General features: G+C 39.4%; 1 protein-coding gene across 1 annotated transcript; it reads right to left on the bottom strand.

The window, feature by feature from the left end:
• Positions 1-1,745: 1,745 nt before the first annotated feature.
• hmga2 (high mobility group AT-hook 2) lies at positions 1,746-27,885 on the bottom strand. Its single transcript, XM_079455317.1, has 5 exons — positions 27,539-27,885; positions 25,541-25,627; positions 20,049-20,099; positions 5,928-5,960; positions 1,746-3,611 (listed from the first exon to the last, which is right to left on the bottom strand). Exons 1-5 carry the CDS (start codon positions 27,644-27,646, stop codon positions 3,579-3,581), a joined length of 312 nt encoding a protein of 103 aa, XP_079311443.1. The 5' UTR covers positions 27,647-27,885; the 3' UTR covers positions 1,746-3,578.

The following is a 27,885-nucleotide window of genomic DNA, read 5'->3' on the forward strand; positions in this document are numbered from 1 at the left end:
GAAAACTGTCACCATTGACTTGCATTGGTTTAGTTTCCATACACTACAAGTCAATGGGGACCAGCGGTTTTTGGTTACCAATATTTTTCAAAATATAATCTTTTGTGTACTGCAAAAGAAAGAAGGCCAAACAGGTTAGATAATCACTTTTGGTGAAGTAAAAATGTCCAAGAATACTGTCGCAGCCAAAAGAAGAAAACACATTTTGGTCAAGCACACTGTGTGTTCGAAAACCGGTCAATCATTTTTGAATAAACACTTCATAGTAAAACATGCAATGTATTAACTTCATACACAACAACAATAACAGGCACCTTTTTTATTGTGCTGAACAAAGAGGTGGATATGTATAGAGAGGACGTTTTTTTTGTCCTTTTTTTAAAACAAGCAAGCAAATTTAAGCAAAATCACAAACAGCAATTCTACGTGAAACAGCCATAATTGTTAGAAAACAAGTTATATCAAGTGAAGAAAGTTGAGATAGTAACCACCTAGTGACATTCTCCATCTCTACAGCTGCAGAAACTACATAACATTGCATAACGTAAGACAGCGTTTTATAAAGTCAAATATCCAGTCTTAGCTAACTTGTGACTTAAAGGCATAGAGGTATAGTCATATAAAAATCCCCCGCACACAAAAATAAACTATGAATATATATTTATATATAAATTTATGACGTTCTCTCTGAACTCCGGCACCTGAATTTAAGCAGATAGTAAGTTTGGAAAATGAGGTAACGAGAGGCCCTCTTGGAGGTAGAAAAGTGTATTCGATTGTACTGGAACGTGTTGTCAGAAAAATACAACTTTATCTTCATCAAGACACCAAGAGTTGAAAGCCTGTGAACAGTGGCTCTTACGGATACACATTCAAACCAACATAGGAAATCTTTGAACACGATGGCAAGTTTTAGAACGGTTTACCTCAGAGACAATAAAGCCTGTTGCGTGTAAAATTGCGGTTTCACGCTATTCTGCAATCAGCAGAGTTCAGGCCGACTGATCTCAAAACAGTGTTTGAATCCAACCACTGCCAAAGCCGAGACATGCCATTCATCAACTTAAGCCACTGTTAGATTGAACAAATCGCTCCGATGGGATAACATGACGCTTTTACAAGAACTGTAACCATTTAGGTAGTAGCATTACAGTGTTTGAGTCATGCTTAAATGATGGTTTGTGGCAAAAGCCAAGCTGCCGCATATAAAGACAGTCATGCCGTTGTGAGTTCAAAGGGGCATGCCAACAGTTCCAATAGCTTCCACTGAGATTCGACCTCAGGCCTACTTTGAGAATACCATGATTTTCATGGCGACAAGCTGAGAAAAGGTGTATTCTTTCTCAAAATAAGCAGTACATATACATCTGTTTGAACCATATAACGGGAAAAGAAAATCACATTTGTGTAGAGTACACAAAAACGCTAATCAAGTAATATCTCAATATCTACTAATTTTTCAAAAAACATATTCATATAAGCAATATACAAAACCCAAATATTTTTTAACCTGAAATGAGTTTCAAGCCGTTTTCCTCGTGTCGTGTTTTTATCAGCGTTCTTCTCCCCCAGTTGAATTAAGATGCCAATTTCAAACATTTGTAAAACAGGATCCTGTGCAGTTCCAATATGCTTTCAATTGAATTCATATTAAAACGAAGCAAGCGAAAATCATTACATTTTCAAGACCGGAGGTAGGTATTTGTCAGCTGATTATTATTCCATTTTATCCATTTGTTTTTTTTGAGGTACGTATCTGAATAGTACATAGAGAAGAAACAAAAACGAAATCGATTCAGAGCAAAAGTGGAGAAGAGAAATCAAACAGAAAAGCAAACAATCCATTCAAAACAAAATTTCATTTAGTGTCATACAAGCACTTGATCCTTAGAAACCATTGAGTAAATCAGTACAAAATATATATTCAAGTTAAAAATGTAAAACAGACATCCCGGTTGTAGAGGCAGAATGTCTCGTTACAAATGTCAGATATATACGCCAATGTGAAAAAATTAAAGAAAATTAACTACACCAAACAAACAAACAGACACAGTACTCTTTTCCCTTAGCTGCATGATTAGTTCGACATATGACTACAAACAGACCTCAGATTTTCGATTATTACCTGCCCGATCCACAAAAAAAAACAAAAAACATTTCGCTCGCCTCTCATGCTCAAGGTTCGTTTTGAATATTGGCACTCACTGCCATTCCCTGCTTTGTAATAAGAACTGTATAGCAGCGCGTGTCTCTCGAGCTGGTCGCGGAAATCAGAGGTAGCTTCGAAACGTTAAGGAGACATTGCATTGGTGACAGTGCTCGCGTACGTTAAGATTCTTTGAATACCACTCGACAGATCCGACATCACACAGTCACTGCTGTTCAGGTATTTTTTGCGTAATGAGGTATAGTGTGGTTTTGTTCCTGTGGTTTTTGTATTTCTTGAGGTTTAGGTCTTGAATCAGACTGAGTTGAGTTTCCCTGTCCCTATTCGCCGGAAATTACGTTCTTAAAGCTATGCCATGAAAGAAAAGAAAACACAATTATGTACACGTGTGTTAGTTAAGCAAAGCAAACGATGCAACGTGATGTACAGTAGAACGGAGGCGTTTAGCGATCGCGACATATTTTGTAAGAACGTGTCAAGTTTTTATTTAACAGTAAAGGGATAGTTCACCCAAAAAGAAACATTGTTGTTCAGTGGTCCACTTAAGACAGAAATTCCAACGCTTTTCAACAGACACGAGGGTGAGTCCACGATGACAGAATTTTCATTTTTGGGCGAAATATTTCTTTAACATTCTTGAAGGCGCCCGTTTGCAATTTTAAGGCGAATACTGTAAAGCGCACTGTCATTTTAGTGAAACCACTGCATTACATGCAACAATTTTTGACAGATTATTATCCCCAAAAATCTAATGTTTTGACTATTTCACACCTGTTTGTCTCAAGTGTGTTATAAAAGTCATGTAACATTAGCCTTTGGAGAAATTACTTGGCCGATCTAGTGCTTCAGTGTGTACACCAAAGACAGAAAAATGATCGGTTTTGACATTGTCTTTGGTGGTATGGTACTGTGGAGACAGTGCTCTTTGTTTGTACTGTATATACTGTGTGTTTGTGAATGTACGTTTAAGGCTCCGCCCAGATTTAGGAAGCACCACATGTTGTGACTATACAAATGACAAAACCATACGGTTTGTATCTTCCTAACCGATGTAGAAACATCCGTCATGAAGAAAGTGTGCTTATGTGTGTGTCTGTCCGCTGTAGCACATTTTGTGTGTTTAACCCCTGCGCCTCTGTGCTTACAGCAGTTTGAAACTCTGAAGTGGGAACAGCAAGACGGCTCCTATTGTCATCTGCAAGATGTCTGTTTGCATTTACGTCTTTTTCGGGTTTATGCGCTGAGGTGTTGTGTGTGTTTATCACAAACGAAACCAAACCAAAACAAACGCATGAGGAAAAACTAAAATAAACAAACGAAAGTGGGAAGTCAATAATAAGTGGTCAAGGCAGTCTTTTCCCTTGGAGAGAGTTGACAGCTGAATGAGGTAGAGGTGAAATCCTGTGGTTGCTTAGTCCTCTTCTGGCTCCGCCTCCTCTTCTTCCTGTGAAACAAAACGGTTATTAATCATTTATCAAGAAAATGCACCTAATACTCACGCAAAGAACACATTTTTTTGTGTGCATTCAAGCCATTTATTTTCTAACCTTGTTTTATATTTTATATTTAACTTGAATGACTTTAATAATACATATAAATATTTTCAAATGAACCAGCTGACTGATACCCATGACCAGACCCCCGTTTTTCTAAAGCATTTTTAAGTCAACATTATTGGTATAATATATTGTTTTTTACTTTTTTGTGTTTATAAGTTTGATATTATTTAACTTTAACTACTAAAATAACACTTTCTTTCCAAATAAACCAGCTGACTACTATGACCAAAACTCTTTTTATTCTACTTTTTCTCTCTGCATACAAATGTTCATGTGCTCTAAGAATGAACGTCCCACAGCTGCTGTCGGGATGACCACCATTGAGAAAGGAAGGCACTGAATAGGGGGCTGGAAAGACGCTTAGCTCTGGGCAGTTTTCAGAATGAAATGGATTTCGTTTTCCACATGGCTTCATTTTATTTGGTGAGGCTAACTGACACAATTTATAACCCTCTTCCTTTCCCAAGTCGCTGCGTTGCTGCCATTCAGAGGCGAAAGCCTTGCCTGTGTTATATGAGCCAAACTCCATTCATTAGTGTGGCAGACACTTCAGCTGTTAAGCACCAGCTAAGCGCTACCATGTGTGACATGGGTGAAAGAAAGAATGGAGAAGGAGGGGAGAGGAAAGAAAAAACTCTTTAATCATATTTGGACCCCAATCTCTCCCAACTCCGTGCTTATAACTGAGGCTTCACACGGACCAGAACAAAATCAGCCCGGCTTATATGTCAAAAAACCTTTTGATCCGATATTAATGTTTTAATATTGTTAATTGTGTTTTTACTCAACTGTCTTGAATTATCAATGCACATAAAACGCAAGCTACTTTTGAAAAGTTTCACATTAAGCGATAACATTAAACCTGGGCTGAAGTGGCTTAATGCTTTTATGAAGGAGCAGCAGCAGCAGTACCATAAAACACACTTTTAATAAACAGTTACAGAATTTCAAGATAATCTTAATAAACGAAATAATTACTGCTAAACAATAGCTTGTTATTTTAACAGAGGCTTTTTGCAATTGCCCTCATAGAAACTATGCATATTAATATTGAATTCATTTCACAGCAGCCTCAAATGTGACTCATTAAATTCTTATTTACAGTCAAAACATAATAGTTTTATAAAACACATTTGCTTAGCTGCAAGAATGTGGAAGTACATATGGGTTAACCCTCTAGCTGAAAGGTCACCATGTCATTAAATTCGCAACAACAAGTCAATAAATAAATGTAACTTCATTATTCTTAATGACCTGTCGAACATCTCCCATTATAACGGTTGCAGATCATTACAGGCACCTGTACTCATTGCTACAATGTTAAAGCAGTAGAACGTCTTGTTAGTTAGTGTATATATCGAACGCTTAACGTGTAGTAATACGGCTCATAGCCATCGGGGACCTTGCTTTCCCACATAGCAACTAATCAGGCTTCAGTTATGCATTCACACTGTAAACTGGTCCGCACCAGCGAACAAGAGGAGGTGAACTGATTCCTGGTAAATGTGTGGAAGTTGTATGTGGGGGAGGTCGGGATTGTGGGATTTCTAACCAAGACATTTAAGCGAAAATCACCATTATAGGTATTGTTAAATACTGTGTACATATAAACTGCGTGGCTATATATACATATGTTTATTTACTGCAGCTTAACAAAATGACAATTTGTCAATCGCTTGGTTAATATTCATGTATGAATGGTTTGATAATTCCAACGGAGACAAATGACTTGCTCCAGGTCTAAATATAAAAGAAACATTGCACAAATTCTCCTTTTACTTCGTAAGTAAAATTTTGAAAGATTTGGTGCATAATAGGATTTATGCCGAACGTCGCAAGCAGAAACCGCAAAACAATCAACATCTGTCAAATCATCTGTCTGCCAGATTGCCATCTATAAGATGTCTAAGAGGACTACTATGTCAAGACATTTTCGGTTCTTTCCCGAATGTGATAACGTATTTACGAAACATGTCCTTTAGAGCAGTCTGTCCGCTGTATGTAGATGGAAATAGCTCATTCTTAGGCAAGAAAAACACAACGCATCGTTTTTATACAACAAATATTGAAGAATCTTCACTAGCCGTGTATTTTGATTTGAGCTGGTCAGCTCAATAGATGGATCCTGATCCATAACTCATCAGCTCTGTTTGATACTCAACAAAAATTCATGAACATGTGCAGGATTTTATCTAACATACCTGAGCGGGCTTTTCCTGGACCTTCTGCTGCGGCTGAAAGACAAAAAGAAACCCATTACTAGATTGTGAATAAAACAAACAGCTGCCACACAAGTGATACAAACAAAACCATTTAATTCACGCACGTGTATTTTTTTTCGTACCGTCTTAGAAAAGTTAAGCTCATCCTTTTTTAAGTAGCTATTGCAAACATACATTAACTGTGCGCAATCCTTACTGTATCATACAACTGCTCACAACACGACAAATCAATACACCCACCGGTGACCTTCAAAATACCCCAGCAAATCAGCCATCTATACAGTGCATCGCATAGAATGTAAAGACATATGTGCAACACAGCAATGCCGTGACAGTGGCTAGTGCAGGGTATCCAGTACAAAGGCCAGATTGTCCCCTCCTCACATTACATCACAAACACTAAGCGCCGCCACCCCGCAGGAAGTGCTTCTAAGACCCGAGCTTGACAGCTGAAGAGCTCTTCGCTGTTCCGAATGCCAGGCAAAAATAAAACCATGAGAGTCCCCAGTGTTTGGAACCCAACCTCAACGCGCACACACACTTGGGATCGGTGCGAGCAGCTGGTGTGTTTTGTGCCAGCGCCGCTTGGAATGATATCAGCCTGTAACATAGTAAATGTCAACACCGGATGGAAGCGGGCGAAGAATGTAAGTGGCGATAAAGGGGAATTGTGAAAATGATGCACATGTTCCAAACAGATATGTGTGTGCATATATATAAATATTTATAAAAATACATTTATAATAGTACATTTATGCCTGTTTAATGGAAAGTAAGAAAGTAAGCCTGACGTTATATTTCAAGCTTTACACTTGGCTATTGTTATTGGCTGTTAAAAGCATGGCGTATCCCTGACAGACAAGCCAACATCCCACTGTTTCCTCTTGCATTGACCTAAATGAAGGATTATACGCAGGGCTGACTGCCTATGAATGGTTGTAGATGATCTAAGACAGTTGCAGTGTGGCCTCTGAATGTCGTGTTCCCGAAAACCAACCACTCGCATCAAACATGAGAACATACACTTGCTTTAAAGGAAAGCACATTTTATGTAAAAAACTTTTTTTGAGATAGAGATCGTATTATTAACAAATTTCCATCCTAATAATGCACTTTCAGGCATCATTTTAATCACTTGATTGACATTTATGAAGGCCAAATTATTATTCGTCATGCAAATTGTTAAGAAAAGCTAAACAAGTGACAATGCATGTTAAGTTCCTCTCCTTGACGACATTGAACTCTTTCCCCTATAGGCACATCTGACATCGGCCCCTCCTGCCGTCCAGCACAAAAGGAAAAATCACACCATTGTCTTTCCCAAGATTGATCTCGCTCTTTGAAGTTGTTCACACAGTAGCTGACACACCAAATCACTTCTGCAAGCTTTGCTGAGATGACCCCGGCGCCCCTGTACTGTGTATGGCTTGTACTAAAAGATCTAGAAATTTGCTTCCCAAAAGCAGGGTGAAACAGAAGCCCACCCTGTCATCCCTGAAACCGAACACTTGACTAGTAATACAACCGCGCACTCGCACGCTTCGCTGCCAGCTTCCCTCAGCCAATCAACACAAAACCCAACTTTTCAGAAACTTGAGGAGAACAAACTCACAAGTTGAATCAGTCAGACAAATCTTTTCTGAATCTGGGTCTGTCAAACGATTAATCGCGATTAATCGCATCCAGAATAGAAGTTTGTGTTAACAAAATATAAATCCGTGTACTGTGAAAAATTCATTTTGTATTTATAAACACATAAACATATTTAAGAAAAATATAAAAATTAAGAAGCATTTATATACAATTTCGATTATTGGTAAATATAAATAAATACATCTAAATATTTCTTTAAAAAATATACATGTATGTGTATGTAAATGTAAATACAAAATTAATATGCACAGACATATATTATGTAATCACAAACTTTTATTCTGGATGTGATTAATCACGATTAATCGTCTGACAGCCCTATCTGACAGAATCAATCATTTACTAAACCAGAAGTGATAACTTTGTTAACGAACAACCTTTTTCTGCAATCAAGTTTGAGAGAACTTTTTCTTTTCTATAATTTTCAAATTATAATTCGGTATATTTTATTGTTTTGTATACATTTGTTTATTTTATAATTGTGGATACTTTTATCCATCATTAGATTAGATTATATTAGATTCAACTTCATTGTCATTACACATATACAAGTACAGTGTAACAAAATGTAGTTTAGGTCTAACCAGAAGTGCCATTAGCAAGTGCAGGATATACAGTTAGAATAAATACAGAATACAATATTAGAAAAATCAAGGCCCAGATATCCCAATGAGTTAATAACAGATCATGGGTAAACTGCAGAAATAAACAGAAGATTAGAGGCATAATAAGTGTGGTCTCTTAAAGGAAATAACTACTTAAAAACTCGGATTTATCAACTAATAGCAACATTAAGGATAAATCAAGATTAGGAGCAGGCAAACATTAAGTGCTCTGCTCTTTTCCACCCGTAGGCAACGCTTTTTCTTCAGTACACCAGCTTTGCACTTTAATTGTACTGTTAATGGGATCTGGTTTTAATAGAAAAAGTCACGCTCGGTGACCAAAAGGAAACTAACTACCGTGGGATAAAAGCGAATGATCTTTGGAGGAAATTGTACCTATGTTGTGCGAGTTAGTAATTGCTCAATAGGTTTATATCTAACCATACAACCCGATAGTTGAGAACCATCCACTAAATGATACGAGAGTTTGTTTGAATTACAAGAACAAAGTAAATCTCTGAGCACTTTTAAGACTCCTATAGCATTGCACAGTAGTTTGAAACAAACACTTCACATAGTTTTTACATACATGTTTCAAATTAGATCCCGTGTGCAAATATGACGGCTGTTAAAACCAGGAATGCCAAACCATTTGCACAGTTACATTTTAACAACCTCGCCTTTCAGCGACTGAACTTCCAATGTAAAAAGGCATGTGTTTATAAGTGAACAGAAACTGCACTCTGAAAGGTTGTTAAGGCCATTACATTTTTATGCCAACATGAGAACAGAGCGACTGCTCAAATATTATTTCAAGTCACGGGTCACATTCATCATTCAACGGCAAACGCGAGTCTACATTGCGGTAGGAGTGATTGACAATGTCCAGAATTGTTTAACGCCAATTAAGACCCTTTTTTGGTACATGCTAGTTGGTTTTGTATACACCGTATTGGATCTTTAAAAAAGGATCATGTGCCTTCTAAGACATCGAAAAAACTGTGCACGACCCTTACTTTTCTCACTGAATTTGGTATTGGCCAATTCCAGTGTTATGGATGTTGAATTGTTAGTCAAAACTTGAAATATAAACTCTTAGAGAATGCATTTATTAACAATATATTGAACAATCTGTTGATCGTTTCTTGAACCCATGTTGATAGAAGCCACACCAGAAAAAAGAATTTTAAAGAGGGAAATAAATGGATAAGTCAAAGAAAACACTTTGTAAAATTTCTGTGAACTAATGTGCAAATACCAGACAAAATACCCAACATATGGAGAACGGACGGCTCTTTGTAGAACATAAAATAGCTATTACATTGAAATGAATGGATGTGACAATACTGAAAGCGTCACTTGAGTGACTATGGAAAATCATTCCTAAAAGAGACTTTAAGAGACCTAACATGATTATTTAAACCACTGAGCTATCCGCTATCAGCCTGGTGAAAGACTTTGGTAATAACTTATTTTTTCATGGTTAGGTTGACCTTTGCAGGGAATTTCCCTATTACATATACCTGTTAAAGTAAATTTCCAAGATATTAAAACTGTTCAACAAAAAACGAATCACCATATAATTTAGTATGTCCTAAGCGAAAAGACAATAAAAGTTTCATAAAAATATCATAAAAACAGTTCAAACTGACCTGTGTATTATATTTCAAGTCTTCTGATAGCGTATGACAGCTTTATATGACAAACTCAAGTATGGTTTGTAAATGAATCACACTGAATCATACAATAACGGTTCAGTTGTGTGAAATGGAACAACTGATTTATTTCAAATAAATAATTTGTTTATGAATGAACAACCTGAATGAATGTGCTAAGGAGAGCTAATATCTATCGCTTTTGCTTTTATGTCGTTTTGGTGCTAAACGGACTCGGTTCCCATTTTCTTTCAAATGTTATAAAAAACACCAGGCAGGTTAATCTTCAAACACATTTGCGTTTAAGTTCAAGATAAGATAGACAGTAATACGAGTTAGGAATAACATGAGGGTGAGTACATTATATTAAAGGTGAACTGTCCCTTTAACACTACACTGCCAACTGGCCATGAAATTCATTGCCTGCCACAACCCGCCACACTGGAAACAAGCGCTACTGTGATTTATTTTCCAGCCTTCAGTGTTACGCATGCCTTGAAACAAGGAAAACGGAGACATCCACCGTGCTCAGGAATGATAACATCAACGGAAATCATCTCCAAAATAAAATATGACAAAAGGAAACATAAGAATGTGACATCCTTAATTTCTTTCAGATTCCTGTTAAACCATACTTTCACAAAAAACTTTTGACACAATTTCTCTACCGTCTTTGCAACCTCTCTTTTTCAGTAAGGCCTTAAAATAATAATACGAGCGACATCTTCAACATCCAAATGACAGCTAACTTTTGTACAAACCCTGTTTACTCAATTGTGTAAAAAATCGTGAGGATTTTAGAGGATGTTGTATTACGAGTCAAACGTAAGCAAACAACCAACCAAATCCGTTCTTGCTACCATTTTCAACTCCTGAACTTTCAGAAGACAAAATGATGTTCTAAATCTTTTCCATCCAAAAAAAACAAGACCACATCCCACTTTCAAACACAAAGAAGAAGTCTTAAAACCTTCCCTCTGAAGTGTTCGATCATCTGCATTAAATTCCCCAGCGATCACTCAGTGCTCTTGGACGCCAAAGAATGTTTCTGGGCAAAAGGTGATGCATGTGGCTGCAAAATCACGTTTTCATCTCATCCTGCTGTGAATGGAGCAACGTTCTTTGATTATTGGACTTTTGGTAATTCTAGACCCAATCCTTCATTCTTGGCAAAGAATATAAGAAGATCTTGCAAAAAGACATTATGTAATGGTTGTAAGTCAGCCTCTGGCACAGGTACCTGGAGGCAAAAGCTGAAAGCGTGCAGCTGCATGTCTGAGCCGCTCCAGCACAGAGCGTGCTGAGACAGAGCAAAGCCAAGCGGCTACAGTACGAGCGGAAGACTCCTGCTCTTAGAACCTGGCACGACTTGCCAAAACCGATGTCAGTGCCAAGAGTCATTTACTCAAAGCTTACACTGTAGGGAAACCCTCATTCCCTCTTACAAGAATCCACAATGATATTTTTGTCTCGCTCTCATTCATGGCTCCTGAAGTCTTTGTCCTGATGGCAAACCATGGAGGCTATCGTTTTTTATTTGATGGCTATAAATAAGCATGTCACGTTTGCACATTTTACATGCTTTTGTCTTTTTAGCTTCATTGTTAACACAATAATGAATGAAAAACTAATCTTCTGCACGGCTATAATATTGATGGGGTTTCGAAACTGATGCTGCACGAAATCTGTAATTCTTAACTCCGCCCACTTTTATTCAAATGACTGGGACGTATTTTTTATGAACATTTATCGGAGGAAATAAGACTCCCTGAAATGTGAGGTCTAACAAAGACTACGCCAAAAATGTTTCGGGTTTGAAGCCAATTCATTACTTCTCACGCTATGTCAGGTTTCTCAGAGATAGTCAACTCTGTTGTGAGTTTATACAAAAATTCTGTCATAATTTATTCACCCTCATGTAATTCCAAACCTGTATATGAATCTATCATCCGTGGAACAGATATTCTGATAAATGGTTTTGTGTCCATACGATGGAAGTCAATGGGGGCCAAAGTTGTTTGGTTACCAACGCTCTTCAAAATATCTTTTATCTTCTGTTGTTTTCATTTTGAGGTGAACTATCATTTAACACTTCTACTCAACCGCAAGGCAGATACAGAGTTTGTGGGGAAAACACCAGGTATCAGATTAAGTGTCAGTAGACGAGAGTTGTTCCAATCCTCAAAGTTGGTAAAACAGCCCAGTTGATTTTTTAAGAAGTTGAAACCTTGAAATCTTTGTATTTCTTATTATGTGCAAATCCATTACACAAACAATTCTGCCGTTTTCCTCCAAAAATAAACACGGATGTGTTAAGAGATTCCCATCGAAGCCTACTGATGTCTAAACACTCACGTAGAACATTTTATGTGAAAGCCCAAATCTGTACTGTTCCCAAGACATTTAACCACGGTTCAGACCCATTAGACCCTTTCCTGCCCATAAGCCATATTCATTTTACCTGGCTGCTTGGTGAAATACAGGGGGGAACGTCTACAACGACGGAATGCGTCTCACATTGCTTTCAACTCAAACCGCTAACACATGTTTTGCGTTTGTTAAAAAACCTTTCTTGAACATAGTCTCCTTAGGGCTGCTGATAGAAATTCCACAAAGACAGGAAATATAAAAAAAACACTGGTGCTTGATTTGATGAGGCAAACTTATCCAAGGACTCCCTCACTAGAGGCAGACCCCACAGATGAGCCACCCAGTAACTGTACGCCACTCCGCCCCCTTCGCTCCCGTGAATAAAGGCCACATGTTCTGTTAACCTGGAGGTGGAAGTGGGGAAAACAAGCCAGACATCTCCAGGGTACAGGGCCACAGCGCTGGCTTTGTGATCTCCCTTGGAATGCTTCCACTAGTTCGGCCGATCCTGAAAAGATTCCTGGTCCGAGGGCACCCCCCCAACACACATCTCTTCTCGGGCTCCGAATCAACCACCCTTCCCAACCAAACAGTGCTATGAATGCCACCTATCAGAGCCTGGCTAAATCCTGCGATTAGGGGGAATTTGCCGAAGGGGCCTTTGTAGAAGAGAAAAATGTCTGCCAGAGCGAGGAATGTGGAAAATTCCTGGCAGGACAAGCAGCCTTTTGTTGGAATTTTTTTTGGAGGGAAGAGGGGGTGTTCTGAAGGGAAAGAAAAGCCCAGACAAATTGGATCTGCTCCATTCAGGAGGCTCTGCTGTTTGATGTGAAATCGGTTCCCAGAGTTTCTCAAAGAAAGAGAGAAAGGGATGGGGTCCCGCACTGTAATTCACGTTACTTCAGTTCCACACCAACGTTCCTGTTGAGGTTTTCTAGTGTTGAGGGTCTTTAAGTTTTGGAACTGGGTCAATACCTCAGTTGTTCTATTGGGACATTTTACAGATTACAAATATAGATTTATATTTCTCGAAGTTTTTTCGAGTGATATTTTTGAAGAGATCGCCACTGTTGACCATGCAAATTTGCTCGTTTTTTACGTTTTTCCAACGGAGACGCAGGTTACACCAGCAGCTGGGCTTTTTCCCGCATGCTCAGCGCCAGCGCTCTGCTCTCAGTTGTTATTGACAAACATAAACCAACACAACATGAGCAGATTATTATGATATTCGAGACGTATAAAACAAAACTAAACACGATGAAGTTCAGGAAACGTAATTACTTGAGACACCACTGGATCAATTTCAAATCCGTTCAAAGCGAGAACAAACGACTTTCTTTATATTGTGTTGTGAACATGCATATATATATAAATATCATGCATATGTATAAATAATATATTAATATGGTCTTGACATGCACCTTTTCTGTTGGTTCAAAATAATTCAAAGTACAATTTTGGTCTGATGTATTCAGAGTTTAAACCGTCGTCTTAGCATCAATCAATAACAAAGCCTCTCTGCCATTAAAAAATACAGTACAGACAGGCAGCGTTTTAAAGACATTTACACATATTTATATTTGTCATCCAACGTAAACACATTTGATACTATTCTGCAGATTTTTCGAAATTTTTTGTGCCGAATTAACATGAAAAGTCTGCAGATTCCATATGGCCTCGCTTGTGAGGAAAAACAAAATGAAAAAACTTTATGTGAGCAAAACCTATGAGAGGGAAGATGTACACACAACAGGATAACTAAAAGTACGTCATTTAAAAATGTAAGTACGTGGCTCTTAAAAACATAATTTGGCGCCTGTGTTTTTCATTTATAGGAGCCAATGGCTCCTTAATACATTTTTTGTCTGGATCCCTGAAAGCATTACTTTAACAGTTATGCATTTGACGGATTTCATCTCGAAGGTTCATCAACTCTTTCCCGCCGCCTCTCTAACTGTGCATTACCGTTGAAGGCATAAAAAGCATCTAAACCATAACTTTAAAAAAATCTAAACAAATGCCTGATCATTCGTAGTAAAACATGAAAACATAGATTTTTGCATATTGCTTTACAACTTTTCACGTGAATGTGAAAAAAGTGTAACTTTCTTGTAGCAAGGTCATGGGTATCATCTCATACACGTTGGATAAAAACATCTGCCAAATGTATCAAATGTAATAATGCGTAGCTTCAGCCCGTTTGCCCAAAAGCACAAACGTTGCACAGACGTACAGGACATTTTCTTTGGAAACATGTTTCCAGCCCTCTGTGAGAACCACTACCCCATGTGGCCATTATATGATAAGGGTCTTGGCTTGACAAGGTGTCACCCTCAATAACATACCACTTACTTTTTCCTGTTCTTAAAACACAAACGTTTTGATTTCCTGAGCTGTCACTCTGTGTGAAAACTTTGCCAAAGCCAAACTCAGGAAATCTGTTTGAAAACAGCCGACGAGTCTAAAATCGCTACGTTGTTTTGATATTATTTATTTTCCCATTTATTTCCTTTGTCGGTCACATTCTCATCTCTGGAGCACCTATCAAGGCAGCTGTTATGGTCACTGGCTCAGAGCAAAAAGATTAAAAAGTTTCCAGAGGCTGGAACGAGAAGGGGGGCTAGAGAGAGAAGCTGGGAAAGGGGTCACAGGGGTGACTGGTGGAAATCCGTTGAGGTGGTCCCACCAAACTCATAGAGCCACGAACAGAGTACACTCCCCTATTGGCAGGAACTCAGGTTCACGGGCCTCAGTTACAGAGATGGGATTAGGAGGGGGGGCTCTGAGAATGTGGAGAATGAGGTAGAGATGTCCAATCTTTCTCTCACATTGTATCTAGCTTGCACAGCCATCCAAGTGTGAGACATGAGTGGCTCCAAGCCACAGTGTAAACTACGCTTCTGCAACTCTCGACCAAGCTTTGAAGAACTGCCCACTTAACTTTTGCAGCACCTCACCATCAAACTAAAGTGTATTGCCAGATGAAATCAAAACTGTTTAAAGGTTGAAAGGTTTTTGAACATGATGTGCAAACAAGATTTTTATTCCATGTTTGTTAGACCTTCCAATTGTTTTAAGTGGCAAACGGTAACATTGAGAGGGTGTGAGAGACACCTTCATGTCTGTGTTTGTTTTTTATGAAATTTGTACTTTTATAATGTAAGGCATTTCTAAATGAAATAAAATAGCTGATCCGAAACCTTTATAAACAAAAAAGTAGGTGTTCAATATGAAAAATGAATGTGTTAACTATTGGCCATTTGTTTTCTTTTCCACATGTCAGTCAAACAGAAAAGTTGGTTAGGCAGAGCGAGTTTACGCTGCAAGAGTATGAAATCAAATATATATTGCAAATTAATATACTTTTAATAACACACACTGTCAACAATGAGCTTTTCAGTCCCATTTAGTTTGCAATTATACACATGGTTGAAATTGACTTGAACAGTCAAAAAATGTGTTACTGTATTTGTCCTGCAAAACAAGATAACATACAACAAGTTTATTTTTTTACAGTACACACTACTTCTCACTCAAGACAGAACTTCAGCTGATGTCTAGAATGCCTGGGGGGGCAAGTTTAGTATTTTGCCCTTGAGGCTTGCAAAGGCTACAAAAAGGTTTTGATGTTTGACACCAAATTCCCATCCCAATACACCCCTCCTTTCTCCTCACACATGCACGCATTAAAAAAAGGAAAGGAGGGGAAAAAAGAGAGAAGAATCTTTTCACACTTTGGCAGCGGCTGAGGGTTTTCCGAGCCTCCCCACCAAAACGAGACTATTGGATGACTCCCAATCACGGCTCTAATTCCCCCTCCGAACGCCGCCTGCCTCCACTTTTCCCTGCCAGACTCTCTCTCCCGTTTCCCCCAGCTCGGATTCCGCTCCTTACCACCTGACAACACTGTCTGTCCTCTAGCCAAAAGCAGCACATCCTTGTGTGCGATGAGAGAACGTACTCCCCGCTTCTGCTCATTCTGGCCTCTTCTTTTATTCATTTCATCATTTCCTCGAGGTGACGGGGAGGATCCAGGGACGCCGTTCTGAAGTTTGCGCCTTCATCAAAATGCTCTCAAAAATGACGGTTTTGGTTCAAGTGAACTTTGCTCAAGACCAATTTGTCAAGTTGTCAACTTCTCCATTTCAGATTAGTGTTGTCCGTAAAATATCACTGTGTAGATGACATATTCGACATTTTCATGGTGACGTGTTTTTTCAACTTTAAAAAGGGTGATGGGATGGTTTTGATCCAATAAAGACTGAGGAGACGAGGAGGTGGAGGACGCCATCAGGGGAAAAGAAAGCAAGTATGAATCAAGATGTTGTCATCAACCTCACATCACAGGAATTCTTGGCGAAAGAAACTCTTGTCCAGATCTTTTCAGTGCATGTGACATCCCTTACGGATCGAAACCATGGGCATTCCCATTTTTCCCATGGCAACAAACAGAAAAGTGAGTGAACGCTTGAATGTTGGGGACAGATGAGGAGGCGTATACGGAGCACAAAAAGCAAAACTTCTCCCTTCGATTTGGTCTCGCTCACTCAGAGAATCAAACACGCAAACTCTGTGGACACTCGCCAGTTGGCACTATAAAAGGGGAACTGCAGTGCACAACTGAATAATGTTAGCTGTTCGAGGACAGAGATAGCCGTTCCAACATTCCCCCTCCCATTCCAAAACACAGTGTGGCTTGTCCGCTTGGCACGGAATACTCCGTCCATCTCCGCACCTGTGCAGGAGGAGCACCCGGAAAAGGAAGAGGGGGGTCAATAAATCAGTCTTTTGGCTGCTGCAGCAAAACTTGCAGATAACGTTACGCCCGGCATGGAGGATCTGCAGAATTCTCTCCCTAGCAGGACTTCCTTTTGGCCTGATTTATAAATAACAAATGGACCAGCAGAAACGAGTATTGAAATGTTAGAATGCAATTCTACACCTAATGAATGGAGTTATTTATACTTCAAGATCTCCTTTCGAAAGCAAAACGCACCTGGCATCATCATTTTGGACCATAACCTAAAACCAAAGGACATTGAGTCAATGCCAATATCCCTTGGGTATAAGATGCGATTTGTGGGCGAGCAACTGGTGTGCTGAACACAACACACAACAATGAATTCCTTTTGTATACATATTCTGAACAGCTCAAGGTCTTTATTTCGTCTTATCACTTTTGGGAGGACAGTTTTCTTGAAGCAAACTAGAAACTTCACATATCAGCTTTGCCACCTGTGAAATGTTTTTAAAACAAGTCGGATTTGTCCATCTTAAACCACAAAACCCAATGCATTCATCTCAACAAGTCTTTGCCTAGAGATACAATCCTAAAATTGACATCCACAGATGGATAAATCAACGCAAAAGTTTATTCTTCTGATTTCCAGGTGAACTCTTTAATTTCTCAAGACTTGCGCTCGCGCTTTTATTGGTTCTGATGAAACCGATACACTTAAACAATCCACCTTCCATTGTTAACCATTTAGAGCAATGGTGATGCTAAGGGGGGGGGGATAGGGGGGGTTTGGAGGCAAAGGAAAACATTCCAACCGCCCCTTGTAGCCAAAAAGGATATGCTATAATTAGTTCCAGGAGGACGAGCGGTGGCTGAATGAAGAACACTGACTTGTTTATTCAGAAGAGGTTTTGCAAAGCTCTTGTCTACAAAGTTGTATGTGGAGACTGCCATGCAACCAATATGAACGTCTTGACTATGCCAATCCATGTGTGACACGCTAAACAGATCATAAGCCACACACAATGACCCATACAAGAGTACCGAGGGGTGCAGACAAACACGTTTCCTACAGCTCATTCATAAAATGTTTTTGCCTCTCCCTTCATTAGCTGAACCCAATAACATCTTGCAATACATCAGACTTGTTTTTATCCGTGGACATACTAGTGATTCAAATCAAAGCTTTCCATCTCTGACTCACACTCATTCATACACTTGACATCAAGTTTATTTCGGACTCATACACAGGATGTCATACCACTATGCCCACTCCACATTCAGGATATTTGTAGTATGACTACAGTCTGATGAATTCGCTTGAACCACAAACTTGGGAAACAATCAATAAGTGTCTTCAGGCGACAGAAAAATATCTTGCCTTTTTTTTAACTCTGGTCCTATAAGGTCACTGCTCTGCACAGTTTAGCTCTAACTTTGGCCAAACAGTCCCGCGGGTGATTTCAGCAATGCAAAACACCTTGGTCCTTTCTATTTGCATTTCACCAAATGAATTTTACACTTTACACTTCCACATAACTGGGAACTGAGCTATAAAAGAACAAACAATTTTTCAACAATACAGCCCTGACTGAAGTCTAGTTGACCTTTGACACATCGTACTTTTCAACGGAAAATCTCCTGCATTTCAAAATAAAAGCCTGCTACTTTATGCATTCAACAATGAAGAGCAATAATTTTTTAAATAGTTATATTTCGTTAAGCACTCAAGTCTTATCTGTTAACTAGGTCTACTTAGCATCTACAACGCATTTTACCCCATTATCTATTTGTTTAAGATTAAAGGACATCAATGTGCGTGTGTATTTGTGTGTGGGAGCAATGTACAGCGTGGGAGTGTGTACCTGCATCACGCAGGCATCATGAAAGCACTGCCGAATGCACCTTGGGCATCAGTACAAAAAGAAATAGGCCAATAAATGTAAACTTTTATCAGTGCAGTCCAAAGAGCTACACCACAGCTGAAACCCACGACCTAACTCACAATCTCTCACATACACTTGCTTTATCATTTAAACAGATACGGTTGGGTCACATTCTATCCTGGTATGTGGTGCATCTACCTCGGCCTCTTCAGATTTCACTTCTGCAATGCATTTCAATGCAATTCATTGATTTTAAATAGATTAAAACGTGTTCTGCATAATCTCACCCTTACAATATTAGCAATACAGAAAAAAATCTGTGCTCATGCATACGCTGCAGGTTTGAATCGGGCTCGCAACATTTCCCAATCCTTTCTATGGTCCTCATCATACCCTGTCCCATCTTTTACTGTTCACTTATAGAAACTAAAGCTACAGTTTTCTATGTCATGGCGAGTGAAAGCGGAACATCCTAATGTTAGCTAAGGGTCTCAGCTGAGATCTGAAGGTAAAGCGTGTTTTGGAACGGCTTGGCTCACATGTGACTCAAATCGCATTCCTGGATGATATAGTCAGATGGGTCACGGTTTCTTCCAATACAAATGCACTTATTTCTGAACTAATCATTTCGGCTTGTGCTTCCAAGCCACCCCCTACAACACCAGAATGAAATGAATTACATTGGAGGACGCAAATAATTCATATAAAATACTACAAGCATTCTTTAAACATCAAGTTAATTCAATCACGAATCTTTCAAGCTAATGTGTGTTCAGGGGCCTAGGAATGCTTTGCTTTTCCTCTCTGCCTGGGAAAATCCATAAGGACACCAGAGTGGACATGCCACAAGAGATTTTTCCTTCCATATCTGCCTTCAGTTATGCTGGTGGCATTTTCGACTGCCTGCGGCTTCACTTCCCCAGCTATTTATCAAATGTGCCACTTGCAGGCTGATAAACGCAGAAAACGTCAGGTTATCGAAGGACGTATTGAATTAAACCAGAACGCAAACATTTGCACATTCTCCTCCTTCATTTGCAGAACGCATTTAACTCTTTACAGAAATAAATGACTTTGCACATAGTCATTACTTTTTAAGATTCTATTCATTTGTCAAGCATTTTTAGAGAAAATACCTGTATTACAAGTATAAATATCATTATAATTAATATAATTCATGTAACCAAACTCACCCATTTCCTGGGTCTTCCTCTGGGTCTTTTCTCCCCTGTGGTCTCAGCTTTCTGCAAATGCCAAATATCAGAAATGAGCGTCAATTCTTTTAAGCAAAGATTTCAGGCACACAATTACTTATTACATATTTGTTTGTTTCCATATGGGCACAGAAGGTGAGGGTGAAATGCTGGTGCTACATTTAATGCTAAAAGAAAATTGTGTTGGGTCTGTAACGTATATTCGGCCCTCCAACGATGTACTGTCTACATCGCTAGAGTTCCTGGTATGTGTAGCGTAATATTTCACTTGGGGAATTTTATGCCATTCAAGTGTAAATAGGGCACCTTTATCAGCTAAAGCACCCAGATAAAAGCACTGGAAGACATTTAGGGCTTTATATCATAGAAGATCCAGAATGTGCTTCAAATTAGATTTTTTTCTGAAACATTGAAAATAGCAACCAAAAGAAAACAATTTCTAATTATTTACTGACACCAATCTCATTTCAAACCCATATAATTTTCATTCTTCTTTAAAACACAAAGACGTGTGGCAGAAGTGCCGTCTGTACAACAAAACAATGTTGATAATGATCTGTAATGCCAAGCTTCATGAAGAACATTGTTCAAAAAACAGCTCACACATTCATGACAAATAAAATAGGATTAAAACGACACCGGATGAAATAAATAATATTACGTCTGAAGGTTTTAAATGTACTTGACAGACACTTTTATCCGAATTGGCTTCCAGCACTTCAGCTGACAAAAAAGCTTAATTGAGCTTTGTGAACACAGGTATTCCTAAATATTCCTATAAAAATCCCGAAATTTTGCTCAAGCACTAAATACAATTTCTTGTCAACGTCTTGTCTAACTACATAACACAAGAAAACCATCAAACCCAAAACAGAAGTGTAAAGGATTTCCTTTATTTGATTGAGAATTCCACACTGACTTTTTGTGTTGTTTGGGCAACGACCGGCCCTCCAACCACCTCTGAAATCGCAACTGAAATTTTTTGACGGGTGGAAGCGGGGGGATTTACTCCACGGGCTCGCTCGACGGTGCCTTCCAACACAATTAACAAGACAAGTCTTCATTATTTATAGAGTACCTGAGAGTATTTGTCATGCGGAGCCCTGAAGGAAACCTTACTCAAACCATCAAACATCGATGAATTCTGAGAATGACCTAGGAAGGGTGGGTGTCAAAGGTATCATGTTTGTTAACCGGGTACACCCAAATGAGCAAGATGCAAATCAAAGAGGGTTGTGTGTTGTCTCTTACCTATTAACAACACTGTTGCTTGAAAGGATCACATTCATTAAAGGATTTCTTGATTTATGGGTTTTCAAGTAACAAAATATGGATCATAAATACAAAAATAAACATAGATTCCTAAAGAATTGTTTCTTAAAGAAACAGTTCGCCCAAAATTGAAAATGATGTCTCCATCACACTCAAGTTGTTCCAAATCTGTATAAATGTCTTTATTCTGATGGACACATAGAAAGAGATTCAAGAATGCTTGTAAACAAACAGTTCTTGGATCCCATTGACTACCATTGTAGGTATAAATGTATTTGTTCTCTTGAACACAAAAGAAGATATATTTAAGAATGTAGGAAAACAAACCGTTCTTGTGCACTTTTGACCTCCGTTGTAATTTTTCCTTCTATGGTAGTCAATAGTGGCCAAGAACTGTTTGGTTACAAGCATTCTTCCAAATACCATTATTCATGCGCCAGAGGGAATAAACTCTGTTCTTGTATTCTGTATGTAGGTATCGCTGTTGTGTGTGATGTGTTCGGCCCTCTTCGGTTCGGTCTGTTTGCCCTAACTAAGTATGCAGACGTGGTCAAGGCTCGCATAACCACCTCTCCAGCAAGCACCGTTTGTTTTGAATACCCCAAGGACGCTTCACCATTCTGCGCAAGCAAGATAAAAAAACCCAGAGATGCAGTTTTTGCCACTGGATCCAGAAACCAAATGTTATTAGAAGCCAGTTCAAAGTGGAATTTCAATGCTTTTAATTGAATTTAGCTTTGAATATTATGTTGCATGACTACCATTGGCTCAAAAAATGATGCTTGTCATCGGACCGTGGCAGACAAGTCTGCTCTTGGGTCTGTTTTTAAAATCGACACTTATCAGTTTGTACACCTTGCATATTTAGGTTGCTTACAATACTTTTTGCTTCTGTGCGAAGTGACATGATTTAAAAAGTCATAGAACAAAATGGCGAAAAAAATTTAGGCCGTTTTGGTTGGTTTAAAGGGATAGTTCACCCAAAAATGTAAAATTATGTCATCATTTACTCCTGCTCAGATTGTTCCAAACCTTTACCAAGTTCCTTTTTTCTGCTAAACACAACAGAAGATATCTGGAAGAATTTCATTAACCAAACAGATATCATCCCCATTGACCCCCATAGTATTTTTTTCCTACTATAACTGTAAATGGGGGATGAGACCTGTTCGGTTACTGACATTCTTCCAAATATCTTCTGTTGTGTTTAGCAGAACAAATAATTTTATACAGGTTTAGAACAACTTGAGGTTGAGTATATGATGACAGAATTTTCATTTTTCTGTGAATTACCACTTTAAGTCTAGATTTTAACTCGGGTCCCTATTTCCTAAGCATACTATAGGACCAGACATATTTTATAAGTAAATAAGTGTCTTGAAATAAGATTATTAGGCTAACGTTTCGGTACACTAACATGCTTGTCTCAAAGACACAATGTGTTTAACTGTAATCTCTCTACAGCACTGTCTCTATGTCTTTATTCCTGTCATCCTTGTCTGTCTTTCTTGGGCCAATCAGTGTCTCTGTGGCCTCGGTCCTCAGTTGGGGATGCTGCATTTTTAAACAGCAGGTTTAATGGTCTGCAAGATGACACCCTGATCAATTAATCATGTTTGTGTTTGCATGTCTCATCCAGCCAAGTCCACGACATGCACGCGCGTACCTGGATGCTCTCTGTCCTCATCGACACGGAGACACCCCGGTATTAAGGGAGGAGTGGTCTCGCCCATACCAAACTGACTTTTGCGAATGTAGGGTTTAAAATTAGCCACAGGTGCCCAGTATGGAGCTCCAGCAATGACTTGTGAATGGAAAATATTTCAGCGAGTCATTATGACTGAAAGTGATCGGAGTAGGGCGGAAACTTGTCAGGTTTTATGTGTTGACAGACACAACTATGTTAAATTGTGCGGTATATTCTGGGCTGTTTAGCTTATTGTAGCCTGGATTGTTCATTTGATATCGTTTTTGTGGGTTGCGTTGTGCAACTTAAGACTGACAATAGCAGAATCTATAATGCATTCAATGACTTTATAAAAAAAACGACTTGACTGACTGCTACATTTTCCAAAATTAGAGTTTTGCTGTGCTGATCTATTAACAAAATCATGGCATGAGTAATTTTATATGCAGGGGTGGGATAACATAAGAGAGTTTTCTGAATGTGCTATTATAGGTACATTTTTGGTTTCATTCTGTTAACCTGTGAGAACATTTTTGAGTAAATTCAAAATGAAAATAAAGTTTTTTATTTGCACTTATTTGCACAAAATTGAAGCGCAACAAAGTGGTCAAAATATTTTTTTTAAATCTATTCTTGCAGATCTTGAATAGTGCAAAGGCAAGTTCATATTCATATTCAAAATATTATTGTTTTTACAGTAAATGTTGTTTTGGATCAGTTTAAAAAGAAAATACGATGCATTAAGAGATTGCGCAATGTGTCTTTGCATTCTCTCAGTCTTTTACATTGCTGTTGTGTGCCTATGTCATTCCTGAGGTTTGTTTTTGTATACATACAGAGAGATAGATAGATAGATAGAGAGAGAGAGAGAGAGATAGAGAGAGAGAGAGAGAGAGAGTGGGTAGGATAGTTAATTCAACCAAATAAATCCCAATATAAACTGTTAAAAATACATTTCTAAATCTTGCGAATTAGGTACTTACAATTTAAATGTAGTTAATGTATTATTTTTTTCGTCTACAAATGCGACTTTCATTACCAAAGAATGTATTTGTCCAATGTCCAAGAAGACACAAGATTGGAGAAATGTACACTTTGATTAAGGTCCTAAGGTAAAACATGAATACAATAAGGTATTGTCACTGCTATCTTAAAGAAGACTGCCGGGCAGTCTGTTAAGCGGACTTCAAAACTCCGTTTCGATCATAAAGTGGTTGAAGACTCTAAAAGACGACTGAATCCGGGTGGAAGGGCAAACCCTGTGAAAGTGTCTCTGGTGTGGCGCCTCTCCGTTCTGACTGCTTTCATCTCAGAAGATTTATCAGTCCGACGCATATCATAACAATGCCAAACGAGATGAAACAGGACAACGCTGGCAGAAGAGTGCTCAGGCTTTTCAAAGCAGGCCCGTGACAGCGGTACATTAACGCGAAAGAAAGCGGGCCGAGCCATCAGCCGGTTATTAACACGGACTAAATCCGCAAACACAACCCCGATAGCTCAGTGAAGAGAATTACATAGTAATGCTTTTAAACCCAAACGCACTGACAGTTGGCAGGGATCGGGAGGGGGGACTTCCCACAAACATATGCCAGACTAGACCACACACACAAGCGAGGAAGAAATGTTAATGACTTCATCAAGAAAGGCTCTCCAGAACAGCCCCTCTTTAAAGTCATTCCCAATACATAATCAGAAATCTGCAATTAGAAATGTTGACCGCCGTCACATTTAGCGAAACTCCCGTGCACAATGCACATCTTCTGTGATGCTGTGATTTGCTTTTCTGTTTGCACGGGCATTAGGAAGGAATGGGAACAGAGTTCGTTTGGCAATATGTAACAGAACGTGCTCTATATTCCCTGTGTAGAGTATACAGATGCACAAATGTGTGTGTGTGGCAACATGTTTGTGGTTCTCATGCACGTGGTAATTTACCTAAGGGGAGATCGAGACAGAGGGAGAGAGAGTATTTATGTATTTGAGCGTGTGTATGTTAGCGTGTCGAATTCAGTGCTACTTTAAGGTATATGTCACCACCGAACCACAACACTGGAGCTTAGTTTTTACTTCTGTGGCGAAACAACAGAGATTGGCGAGAGAAGCATTCCCTGTACATACAGTATATACACACACTCGCCCCCAGATGTTGACAAATTTCATATGCGTCTTAATGTTCGTGACACATTCCGGAGAAATGATTCATGACAAATGGCAAGAACCAGTTTCCACATTTATTCTGCTCAAGTTAATATTCATGCTACCGTGAAGTGGTGAAAAACAATGCATATTGAGGGAGAGATACAAAGATTTTTAAAGGGACTCTTGTCGTATTTATGGCACACATTGTTGAAACCCAGCCCACCGGTGAGACGGCGATAATAATATCTGGAATATAAAATTAGAAGTGTGTTTTCTATGCGTGTGTTTTTTATTCATGTTCCAGTAGCGAGGCGACACGTAATGTGCGTCTCTGTACACGTGTGCGAGTGCGTTTGTGACTGGCTCTCACCTTCTGCGCTGCTTTGGAGGGGCCCTTGTTTTTGCTTCCTTTGGGGCGACCCCTCGGCCGTTTGGGGACAGGCTCTCCCGTGGGCTCCTGAGGAGGAAAGGAGGTGAACGCAGGCCATGAGCACAGGAAACAAAACCAGGCCCCTCTTAACTAGCTTATTTAGGGGCTCCAAAAAGCACTTCCACACTTCTTATAAATGTACGCATGTTACTGGATTACACAATTTAACAAAACATTCAAAACTGCTATGAAATATTTTCTGTTTTTCAAAACGTTTGCACAAAACACTCTTTGAAACGAAACCATACTTAAAATATGGTTTGTTTTGTTTAAAGCCAGTGACACCTGCAGTTACCTTCCTAGAGCACCTGTACGAACTGAAAACCTGACTTGAAAACGTCTACAAAAATTAACCTCAAGGCCGTTCAAAGTGCTCGCGTGGCGAAGTAAAGCAAAGCTGTGAACGCCACTTGGTCTAGTATTTTTAATGAATTTTCTACATTTTAAATGTGGCGTTCAAGTGTTCAATTGGACCCACTACCTTCATTTCTTACCCGCCCCCCCGACTCACTCACAAAAGGACGGGGTCCCTTTCGACGATGTGCACATTTACTTGTGGTCTCCCATTCACTCCGTGTTTCATGAGTCAAGACCAAAGGAGCGGACAAAGGTTGTGCCTATTTGTGCGCGCATGGGGCGGTTAACAAAAAGGAACACGAATGTTTAAATGCGACATTCTTTCGCGGACAACCATCACAACAATTGAAGCAGAACATCTGTAATATACCTACAAATACACAGTGCAAAGAAAATGTATACATCTTATATAGCACGTGCCTATATATAGTCCATGTAAATATTAAGGCTGGCTGTAAATTGTTTTATTATTTATATTCGCAGTTATATACTCAGTCTCCACTATAATGAAAAAGCACCCTGCCTCTTCTAACACCTAATTACAACAGCTGCTCTTTTTACTACACGCCTATATATAGTATTGTGGCAGGAAATACCGGGGTAATAATCACGTGATGTTGATGTCCTTAGTACAACGAAAATCCAACCTTCACCGAAACACCATCTCTAAGAGAAACGTACAAAAAAAGACATCTCAAAAACATCACATTCATTTTTAAAGGCAGAACTTCATCCCGATTAATACCAAACGCATAAAGGTTTGACACCCGACCGTGTGACATTCCCACAAGGCAAACTATTCAGTATTCGGGTGACTTTACTTTTAACCCTCGCCACCTCTCTTCCTCTTGGACACTTGCAATAAGATGCGTTGTCGTGACTCATTTGTGAATAATTTGACACACTCACATCCTCTAAGCCGCACAGACGCTCGAAAGCGAGCAATTTGAAGGATGCGGCCGTGACCGAACAGCAAGATGTTCCGTGACACAATGTAATCGCTCACGTGTTATTAAAGTAACCATTTTTAAATTGAAAGTAGCAGCCAATAATCATCGACGTACGAACAGGTACCTTTAAAACAGCAACCCACATCTCGTACAGGATTTCCCTCATCCATATTCCCTCTTTTACGCACAACACGTAATGTATATATGTGTGTGCGACTGGTATTTATATGCAATATTTGACGCGTGCAGATAAATATAAACAAGTAGCACCCGATTGTGTTTCGTGATCTAGGCTGTGAATGCAAACAGCCGAAAATGTCTGGTTGGGTACATGCATCATTTAGCGCACCCACATTAAGACCTTTTCTGTTTGTTGACAATTCATGCAAACTTCATTTGCACTGCTAAGAGAATTTCCTAAGCAAACTTTCCAACCCCATTTGTGCAACAGGTTCTCCAGCGGCGGGTCCTATAGCGCGCGCTATACGGTCCGTGTTCTCCCCTTCTTCGTAATTCGGTACGCAAAAACACGTCCGTAACGAGACCTCATAAACACGACCGCGTCCATTCACGAAAACAAAACTACGTGAAAAGGTTCGAAACACATGCATTGATAGAGCCACGCACTGACCTGTTGCGGTTTCCTGGGTCTGCCCGGTCCTCTCTTCGGCGGTGCGGGCTCGGGCTGCTCCTGCGATCCCGAAGGCTCGCCGGCGGTTTCCTCGCCGCGCTCGCTCATCGTGCGTGTTGGTACCAAACTGAGTCTCGCGCACCTTCCGTTAGTGTAGCGCGAGCTTTCCGTCAGTCGCCGGACGTCCCGCTGCTAGAATCGGAACGGGCAGCGCGCGCTAATGACAAACAACGCGGTTGAAGCCGGCGCGCGCGTGAAACGGGACGCAAAAGGTAAAAACGAAACGCGCGCCTTTACGCTATTGTAAGAAGCACGTGCTGCCTCCTGGTTGAGAATCTGGCACGCGC

Source organism: Barbatula barbatula (assembly GCF_947034865.1).
Source record: "Barbatula barbatula genome assembly, chromosome: 4".
Classification (NCBI taxonomy): Eukaryota; Metazoa; Chordata; class Actinopteri; order Cypriniformes; family Nemacheilidae; genus Barbatula; species Barbatula barbatula.